At 40.9% G+C, this 11,187-nt stretch overlaps 1 protein-coding gene across 1 annotated transcript; it reads left to right on the forward strand.

The window, feature by feature from the left end:
* The first annotated feature begins 5,919 nt into the window (after positions 1-5,919).
* On the forward strand, positions 5,920-6,555 carry LOC110780586 (uncharacterized). Its single transcript, XM_021984943.2, has one exon. The coding sequence runs from the start codon at positions 5,920-5,922 to the stop codon at positions 6,553-6,555; it is 636 nt and encodes a 211-aa protein (XP_021840635.2).
* The last annotated feature ends 4,632 nt before the right edge of the window (positions 6,556-11,187 follow it).

An 11,187-nucleotide genomic window follows, 5' to 3' on the forward strand; every position in this document is an offset into this window, starting at 1 on the left:
GATCTCTCAAAAATCTCCTATAATAACCAGCTAGGCTTAGGAAACTCCGGATATCAGACACATTCTTTGGAGTAGGCCACTCACTCACAGCTTGAATCTTAGCAGGATCCACAGAGACTCCTTCATTTGACACATAATGACCCAAAAATTCTACCTTTTCCAGACGAAACTCACACTTAGAGAACTTTGCATACAACTGGTTCTTCCTAAGCGTCTCCAAAATAACCCTCAAGTGTTCATCATGTTCCTTTTCACTCCTCGAATAGATCAGAATATCATCAATGAATACCACAACAAACTTATCTAGGAATTCGTGGAAAATCCTATTCATCAAATCCATAAATATGGCAGGTGCATTGGTTAACCCAAAAGGCATTACTGTAAACTCATAATGACCATAACGAGTCCTAAATGCAGTCTTAGGTATTTCTTTCTCAGCTACTCTCAACTGGTGATACCCCGAACGTAAATGGATCTTTGAGAACACACTCGCCCCATTCAACTCGTAAAACATGTCATCTATCCTAGGCAAAGGGTATTTGTTTTTTATTGTTACATTGTTCAACTCCCTATAGTCGATACATAACCGCATACTCCCATCTTTCTTTTTGACAAACAATACAGGAGCTCCACATGGTGATGCATTAGGTCTAATATACCCCTTGTCGAACAACTCTTGCAATTGGGTTTTCAACTCACTCATTTCTGGAGGTGTCATTCTATAAGGTGCCTTGGATATGGGTGTCGTTCCGGGATTTAACTCTATAGTAAACTCAAGGGCTCTAGCAGGTGGCATACCTGAAATCTCACTCGGAAATACATCCATGAATTCATTTACAATTGGAACATCCTCTATATTCACCCCAACTTCTTTACTTACATCCTGGACACTACAGAAAAATAATTCACACCCCTTCTTGACCAGCTTCCTCACTTGCATCGCAGAGATTACCCCAAAGTTTTTGGACTTCTCAAAACGCCTATATGATATTGATTTCCCAGTAAGGTTCCTTAGGCTCACTTTCTGTATCTCACAGTTTATCTGGCCTTGTATAAACTTATCCAATCCATACGCAGAATCACATCTAAGTCCCCCAACCTAAATTCTATCAGATTAGAAGGAAAAGTTCAATCTTTTATCTTCAAAGGCAAGTTCTTAAATAATTTTGTACACCTTATGGTTACACTAGTAGGCATACTAACATGTAAATCAATTGCCTCAAAATATACTAACTTCAAACTTTTAACAATAGAGGACGAAATAAAAGAATAAGTTGCCCCTGAATCAAACAATGTTTTAATAGGTAAGGAGTTAATAAATAAATTACCCGAAACTACATCTGCAGAACGTTCAGCTTCATTTCTGCTCATTACGAACAGTTTTCCCGGAGCCTTGTTATGATTTTTCTTCCTATTGGCTGGTTTATTTTTGGTTCCCCTGGTTATTTGGCGCCCCAGCAGGCTTCGATCCTTGGTTCCCTGAATGGTTAAACCCTGGTTTCCCTTGGTTACCACTCCCACTACCATTCTTCTCTTTCTTCTACTTAGAAAGCACTCATACTCCCTATGCCCCCTTTTCTGGCAGTAATTGCAGGTCACCCATTCTCCCTTGCAGTTTCTACTAGGATGGTTGTTACTACACATCTTACAGTGATACACTCTCTCAGATTGGTTTCTATTGTTGTAGTTATTTCCCTGGTTGTTTCTTCCTTGGAAATTACCATTACCATTACCATTTCCATTCCCATTTCCATTCCTATTCCTTTTGAAATTCCCTAGACTTCCCCCAGCATTAAACTCTTTTCTTTTATCCCCAACAACAACATTTTTCTTGTCTCTCCTGGTCTACAGGCCATAAATATGAGTAGCTCTCCCATACACAATGTCTAAGGATGTAAAGATCTCATCGGTCAACCCTTGCTCAAACCTCTGAGCCTTTAGCTCCTCTGTAGCTACAACCTCAGGTGCAAACCTCGACAACGCTACAAACTTGTTATAGTAATCATCAATGGTCATATTCCCCATCCTAAGGTTGATGAGTTCAAGTGCTTTCTGCTTTCTCATAAAAGGAGGATTAAACTTCCCCCTCAGGGCAACAATAAATGAGTCGCAATCGAACCCCTCAGCAGCACTTAGTCTAGTTCCATTTTCCCTCCACCAAAGTTCGGCCTCATATATAATCCCTCGTAAATTTATAAATTTTTCTAATATATTTTAACGTATATTATTTATATTTAAATAAAATTTATGAATTTTAGTAATAAATATATAATTAACGTATATTTATTTTATTTTAATTACGTTCTAAATATTTAACGATTTATGAAATCAAAATAGTTTTGAATTTTACTTTGAAAAGAATTCGAATTTAGAAAGCAATCCTAACCATTTTGGATTCAACAACCTAAATCCTAATTCTAGCCCAATTGGATAAAGTCCAATATTATAAACCCAAAACTCTTTACTCCCCTTTCAATTGCACGTAAAAAAAACAAGAAAAAACAAGAAACCTCAAAAACCCTCATTCTCTCATTCAGCAACCACGTGAACCCATCCCTCCCCTGCTTCACGTTGCTGCAGCTGTCCACGCCGCCTCCACCGTCGGCGCTTCCTCCGTCGCAGTCCCTCTCCGTCGCCACACGTTAACGTCTCATTCTCTCACTCGTTCGTTCTCCTTCCCCTTACTTGTTTTGGTTTCTCGCAACAACCATAGCAACCACAGCAACCCGCCACCGTACTCGCAGCCAGCGCAACCACCCTGTCGTCGCCTGACCGCGGCCCTTTGCACGGTAGTCTCCTCCCCGTGTTTCTTTCCCTCTTTCGTTCCCTCCTCTATTTTGTTTCATGCCTGCTTCCCCTCTCACTCGTTTTTGTTGTTGCGGCAGCCACACTCAACCACCGTGCGCCTTGCCCCACCTCGCCGCTCACTCGCTGACGCGCCTGCCCTAACACCGGCCATCACCTTTTACTTCTTCTTTTTGGTTATTTTCCCCTTCAATGTATTTAAATTATTATTTATCTTTTAATAAATTAATTAATGTTAATTTTCATGATTTAAATTATTGGTTTTGATGATGTATTTAGAATTCAGATTATATGTTGATATTATAAATTATTTTATTTCAGATTTATTAATCTATGTGTAAGTTAGGATTTTAATCATGTTTTGTCAATTTAAATTATGTTTTCTTGAAGTAAAATTATAGTTTTTATGGTTTAAATATAGATTTCAAATTTTATGTACTGCATAATAAAGTTATTAATTTTCAGATTTATATAATTTTGTTAAATGAGGATTTGAATTATTTAAAGAATGAATTTTAATGATTTAATAGTTAGAAAATCATAGTATGATGTTTATGAATTATTAAAGTTATTGTTTTTATTATTTTAAGCATATTAATTATGGTTTGGTGAAGTTTTAAACTATTTTATATTACTGGAATTTTAAAAAGGGATGCTTTATTGAAGTTTATGATAATTGGTGATCATTAGTGTAGTAATCACTATGCTAGGAGGTTTAGTAGCTAAGTGTTGTCATTGGGGAATGTTCTAATTATGTTTAGGAAGGGTTGAAGCACCCTAATGTTGCTGAAAATTCAATGTGAGTTGATATGAATCTATATTGGTTGTTTTTAGGTGGAGAATTCTCTTTAGGCGACTTTTGAAAGTGTTAAAGTGACGTATCAGTTTGTTTACACAAGGTACGTACATACCTGTGTGCTTGGAATGTGTGTGATTTGTTGATGAACTTGGTTATGTTGAAATTGTTGATGAACTTGGTTATGTTGAAAGTGCATGTTTAATATTGTTGGATGGACATGTTAAGCATATATATTTCGTTATAAGAATTATAACATGTTAGTAGATAATTGATGCGAACATGTTGGTTGGGAACATTAGATTATTATGTTTATTGATTCAGATCGATTGTTCATTGTTCCCTTTTAGCTTTTCACTACTTTATAAGGGTCGAGGACCTTGTTTAGTAAGTTGAAACCTTATACCCATATAGAGGGGTTGATCAGTATTAAAGAAAAGGTTGGATTAATTGGAATAAGTCTTGATTGACATCTCTGTGATCACGTACTTAATTCCAAGATAAAAACAGTGGAGAATAATTGTTGATTGTATGACTTATGTGATTGTTGAGTCAAAATAGAGTATAATTTGTAAATCATGTAAAGTGAAACTGAGTAGCAATAGATTTAGACTGTGCACGTCTAAAGTGACGGATAATCAGGAGTTGGGGTCATGGGTAGCCTATGGCTTTTTCTGGGGCCGGATTGATCACCGGTTCTATTTTATTCAAAAGTCGCTCGATATCGCAGGTCATTGGGGTTTACGGAGTCGCGCCCGTACCTCGTCTTCCTTAGTGAAGAAGAAGAAGTTTCTAGTAGCAACTCGGTCCATTGACTATTTCAATTAAAATAATGTTACGGATACAAAAGTCTAGTCCAGTCAAGTATAGCTTTCAAGTCAATATGTTTAAGTTTTCCTTACTTATGTTTCATTAGTATCATGTTAGGGTTGTTCGTTTATTAGTATCATGTTAGGATTGTTCTTGTTTTAGTATGTAGTACTCAGCTTTGCTGATTACGTGCTTTGTTTGTGTGTGTTGATCATGGCGATGCCTTATTGATCCTGTGATGACCCATTTTTGGTGAGCAGTCTCTAAGGATCAATAAGCATTGCCCATCTACAGGTTTGAAGATGATGCATCATGGGGATCGGGATTAGAGAGCTTGTAATTAGTTTTGTTTTGCTAAGTGACTTGGTTTGTTAATTTGGACTTTAAAATTGTCGTACTATTTCTATTTCCTTATTTTCGTTGGTTGGTTTTTGGGATTAAACCTGTAATCGATTATTTATAAACCTAAAGTTAGTTTTATGTTTTCCGCTACAAAATTCTGAATAAGCCGTTACGTTTTCACACGGGCGATAATGCCTTGATAATTCTCTACGTTTTATATAAAAAGGTTATTTTAGAAAAGAAAGAATTGTCGGGGTGTTACATCATATTTCAGGTAAAGGACAACTTGGTCTACTTTCATATTTTCAAAACAGTTTACCGCCCCAAATAGTTTTTCAAACTTCCTAATCCAGTTTTCCAAGAAGGTCGGGTCTTCTTGCCCCTTGAAGTATGGCGTGGCTTAACTTTCGCAAGCCTTTCAAACATGTCCCGTGCAGAATCAGGGCGTTCAGTTCTTTCCTGGGTTAACCTTTCCGCCAAGAGGCGAATAGCAGCAGCTAGGTCATTATTGTTTGCTATCCTAGAGCGCAACCTAAAATTAATATACTCTAATTCAGGTTTAAAAATTTACTTATATAATCCTCTAGCAATGTAATATCACATCAACATCCAGAATTCACATAAAATAAACAATCATTTACGAATGTGCAACAATTATTTACGAAGGTGATCCCCTCGATCATTTATTAATGATATTCACATACAGGACATTCAACTGAAAAACAGAATAAAATTCAATCATCACGAATAATAAGGTAGGATAAAAGAAAAAAACATTCCCCTTGCGTGCCCATAATAAACTCTTGATCCTTTGGATAATCAATAATCTAACTTTTATTCCTCAAAATAATGTCAATAACAATCCTAAATATTAAGCGACAAATAAAAACATTGTAAAACAAAAACTCCCTTGAAAGAGAGGGCGAAACTCCTTCGAAAAAAAGGAAACCCTAACTACGTTGCTACGACGGCAGTTCAAACTCCGGCACTCATGGCGGACAAAAATCACAGAAAAATGGAGTACTCTTAATCTGGAGGATGACGAGAACGACGTGGTTGACCTTAGCGTGGTGGATTCAACAGAACATGATGAGAGAGTTTCACTTATGCTCGTGGGAAAATTAGTGACGGATCCTGGCTTTAACGTCGAAGCTTTCAAGAAAACAATGGTACATGCATGGTCGATGAAAGTTAAAGTTGTAATTCGTGCCATAGGAGAAAACTTGTTTGCCTTCCAATTCTTTCATTGGCGTGATAAGGATAGAGTAATGGCGGGGCGGCCATGGTGCTTCGAACAAAACCTTCTTCTCCTTAATGACATAACAGGGAACAAACAACCAAACAAGGTGGTACTTACCCACTCCCCCTTTTGGGTCAGAATTGAGAACCTCCCGTTCAATTGTCGTTCGAATGGCTATGTTAAGGCGATCGCTGCAAAACTAGGCAACCTAATGGAGATTGAGGAGGATTTGTTGGGGATTGAAAAGGATCGGAGGGTGCGGGTGATGATGGACGTAAATAAACCGCTACATCAGTCCCAGAATGTGGTAAACAGGGAGGATATGACTGTTAAGATCAAGTTGAAGTATGAGAGGTTGCCATTTTTCTGCTTCATGTGTGGCATCATTGGGCACAGCGAGAGAGATTGCACTGTGTTATCGGAGGAGCAACAAAAACGTGGCCCGACGTGGGGAATGGGGTTGAAGGCTTCACCAAGGAAGGGCCATATGAACAATGTGGAGGGGTTGAAGGAAATTAATGCAACAAAAAAGGCTTTATTTGTTACAAAACCTTACGCCTAACCGGTGAGAGCATTGACAACTGGGGAGAAAGAGGTGGTGGGTGATAGAAGAAGGGCTGCAGGGAAAGACATGATTGAACTTGACACGGGAGAAAAGGCGGAGGGAGCAGATGTGACGGGTGGATAAGGGGGTGGAGGGGAGGATTCCAATTCGTGAAGTGGAGGGAGTGAGTAGGGTTGATGATGGGGTGAAAGAGGTGGGTGACAAGTTCCTGCATAGTACCGAGGTGCGGGCGAATCCGGTTGTTTTCTCGATGGGGATAGCTACAACCTCCAGACCTCACCTACGGAAGGTGAAGAAGATAATTCGTCAACATCATCATGCACCTCAGATTGCTCATGGGGAGGTAGCTGTCGATGCAGTAGGCGAAAAGCGTAAGGTAGGGGATGAAGATATAATAATGGAAGAGAGGGAGGAGGCGGCGAGGAGGGTGAAATTAAATTCTGATGGGTCCGGAGTGTTAGGTTATGATACATATGACAATTCATAAATCATGCGGAAAAACCATAAAGCCAGGAAAGCATATTATTTACACATAATCATTTAGCATAGTTTAGATGCATACACTTTGTTGCGTGCCTTCCCTAGCTGCGCCCGAACCGAACAAGAACAAGTCTTTAGGACTCCAAGTGTCGTCCCTCCGTAGATAGTCCACAGCACGTCCGGATCCGCCTTAAGGTTGACCAACTAGGATCGCCCTTAAGGCACTTAGAATTTTCGGCTAATGTAGGCAATTGTATGACTGAATTTTGCTCTCAAAAATCACTTTGAATACTTAAATCGTTTCTATAAATTATGACCCTAGGCACCTATTTATAGAGGTATGGAAAAGGAACTGGAATCCTATTAGGATACGAATTAATTAAACTACAATCCTAATAGAATTCTAATTTAATTAATTCATCCTTTTAGGTTTAGGAATTTAATCATATGTCGAAACCTGATAGCTTTAGGATTCGTATAGAAAACAAACACACACACGCACGCACAGCAGCCCACGAAAGGCGCCGTGCGCGCGCGCGCAGCCCACTAGCTCGCAGCCCATTGCCATAAGGCCCACACGCTGCCGCAGCCTTGGCGCGCGCTGGGCCTGCCTTGCGGTGGGCCTGGCGCAGCCTTGGCTGGTGCGTTGTGGCGCGCTGGCTTGCTGGGCGATGGCCCGGCTTCGTGCTGGGCCTTCGTCTGGCAGGCCACGTCCGATGCTAATTCGTACGATACGCTTCCGATTAATTTCCCGATTCCGGAATTCATTTCCGATACGAACAATATTTAATATTTCCGATTCCGGAATTAATTTCCGTTTCGCACAAATTTTTAATATTTCCGTTTCCGGAATTTATTTTCCGATTCCGATAATATTTCCGATTCTGACAATATTTCCGTTTCCGGCAATATTTCAGATTCCGGCAATATTTCCATTTCCGATAATATTTTCCGATACGTACCATGTTTCCGTTTCCGGCAACATCTACGACTTGGATAATATTTATATTTCCGATACGATCCATATTTCCGTTTCCGGCAATATCATCGTTTCCGGAGTATTCATTTCTTGCCTGTGACGATCTCAGCTCCCACTGAAACCAAGATCCGTCGATTCCGAATATCCATAGATGGAGTATTTAATGCCATTAAATACTTGATCCGTTTACGTACTATTTGTGTGACCCTACGGGTTCAGTCAAGAGTAAGTTGTGGATTAATATCATTAATTCCACTTGAACTGAAGCGGCCTCTAGCTAGGCATTCAGCTCACTTGATCTCACTGAATTATTAACTTGTTAATTAATACTGAACCGCACTTATTAGACTTAACATAGAATGCATACTTGGACCAAGGGCATTATTTCCTTCACGGAGTACCTCTTGAACTTCAAGTAGCGTCGGTTGGAAGCGTCCAACCCCGCGAAGGCCAATGAAAACCTTAGCCTGGAACTGCAATGGGCTTGGCAACCCATTGACAGTTAAAGATCTCCAAGATTGATGTTGGAGAGATAGGCCAAGTATTGTTTTCGTTATGGAGACAAAGATGGATGCTCGTAGACTTGAACGAGTTCGGAACAGATGTGGCTTTGACAATGGCTTGTGTATTAGTAGTGAAGGGAGGTCCGGTGGGCTGGGGTTCTGGTGGAAGGATATCAATGTGAGTATCAAAACCTATTCTATTCATCATGTAGAGGCAGAGATTTGTGATAGCAATAACATGCCAGTGTGGAGGGAGGTTGGTGTATACGGGTGGCCTGAAGCAGCAAATAAGCACCAAACTTGGGGGTTAATGAGGACTATAAAGGCTCGCAGCACACTTCCCACCTTAATGTTTGGTGACTTCAATGAAATCCTTGGATTACAAGAGAAGGAAGGAGGGGCGGTTCATGGGGAGAGACAATTGGAGGCGTTTAGGAAAGCACTGGAAGACTGTGAGAGCCGTGACTTAGGGTACAAGGGCAACACATTTACATGGTAGCGTGACACTTCTGTTGAGACTATGGTTCGAGAGAGGCTTGATAGATACATTGCTGACACGCCGTGGTGCTCCATGTTCCCATATGCGGAGGTAATTCATTTCCATATTTGTCATTCAGATCATGCGGCGATATTGTTAAAATTTGGTGAGAGGGCAGAACAAAGGAGAATGGGTAAGTTTTTTAGGTTTGAGGCGATGTGGTTGTCAAACGAGGAGTGTGGGAAGGTGGTGGCGGATGCGTGGAGGGAGGGAGTAGGGGACCCAATACATACAAGAATTGAGGGTGTAGCTGAAAGACTCACCTCGTGGGCGGAGTGTACCTTTGGGGCTGTCCTGAAACGGATTAAGAAGGCTGAAAAAAGGCTTAGTGAAGTGCAGGGAGGGGCGCTTGATGTTGCTCAATTAAAAGCGTGCAATGACATTATGGATGAATTAGATGATCTGCGCAGGCTTGAAGAGTCATATTGGCATGCCCGGGCTAGAGCAAATGAGCTGAGAGACGGAGATAAGAATACAAAATACTTCCACCACAAGGCATCACAACGACGGAAACGCAATGCTATTAGTGGCCTCTTTGATGCCCATGATTCCTGGAAAACATCAAAGGAGGAAATGGATGGGATTATTGAGGAGTATTTTAGTGGGCTTTTTACAACGTCTAGTCCATGTAATTTCGATGATGCATTGGCAGGTATAGAGGAGCTCGTGACGGATGACATGCGTGATACTATGGATAAGGAGCCTACGGGTGAGGAAATTCGAGCCGCTTTATTTCAGATGCACCCAAATAAGGCCCCGGGGCCGGACGGAATGCACGCATTATTTTTTCAGAAGTGAGGAGGTCAACCGGACGAGTATTGTGCTAATCCCGAAAGTAAATGATCCAAAGAGAATGACAGAGTTTAGACCCATAAGTTTGTGCAATGTGATGTACAAAATTATCTCAAAAACTCTTGCAAACAAATTGAAGACAATGCTTGGTACTATTATCTCCGGTAACCAAAGTGCTTTTGTTCCGAAGCGACTTATTACGGATAATGCACTTGTAGCGTTTGAACTTTTCCATTATATGAAGAGGGGAGGCGAAGGGAAGGATGGCACGGTGGCCCTAAAGCTTGACATGAGCAAGGCGTACGACAGGGTAGAATGGTGTTTTTTGGAGAGAGTGATGATCAAAATGGGATTTCGGCCCACGTGGATTAGGCGCATGATGAAATGCCTTAGTTCTGTGACGTTTTCCTTTAAATACAATGGGAGTCTTACTGGTTCCCTAACCTCATCCCGAGGTCTCCGACAGGGCGACCCGATTTCACCGTATTTATTTCTTATTTGTGCAGAAGCATTCTCCATGTTAATCAACAAGGCTGCAAGGGATAATCTTATTCATGGGGCGAAAGTATGTAGGAGTGTCCCGAGGGTGTCTCACTTATTCTTTGCCGATGACAACATTTTGTTTGTAAAAGCGACTTTGCAAGAGTGCTCTAAAGTGGCTGATATAATCAGTATGTATAAAAGAGCATCTGGTCAGAAAGTTAATCTAAGCAAGATGGAGGTCGCTTTCAGTAAACGTGTTAGGATGGAGAGGAGGAAAGAGATCATTGATACCCTGGGTGTCCGAGAAGTAGAAAAACACGAAAAATATTTGGGTCTGCCAACAATTTTAAAGCGGTCGAAAAAGGCGGTGTTCTCGTGTCTTAAGGAACGTATATGGAAAAAACTCCAAGGGTGGAAGGAAAAGTTGCTATCTCGACCCGGAAAGGAGGTACTAATCAAGGCGGTGGCCCAGGCTATCCCGACATATATGATGAGTATTTTTAGGATCCCATATGGCCTTATTGAGGAGATACATTCTACATTGGCCAGATTTTGGTGGGGGTCAAATGGGACGGAGAGGAAAATGCATTGGCACCGATGGGAATCGCTATGCCTTCCCAAATCAATGGGAGGAATGGGCTTTCGCGGTTTAAAATGCTTTAACCAAGCTATGTTGGCCAAGCAAGGGTGGAGATTGTGTGAAGAAAACGAGTCATTACTACAAGGGGTCCTCAAACCTAGATACTACAAGAACTCGGATTTCATTAATGCTCGATTGGGTTTTGATCCAAGCTACACATTGAGGAGTGTGCGGGGGGGGGGGGGGGGGCTAAGGCCTTGCTGCTCGATGACCT

The sequence above is a fragment of the Spinacia oleracea genome, chromosome 1, assembly GCF_020520425.1.
Source record: "Spinacia oleracea cultivar Varoflay chromosome 1, BTI_SOV_V1, whole genome shotgun sequence".
Lineage (NCBI taxonomy): Eukaryota > Viridiplantae > Streptophyta > Magnoliopsida > Caryophyllales > Amaranthaceae > Spinacia > Spinacia oleracea.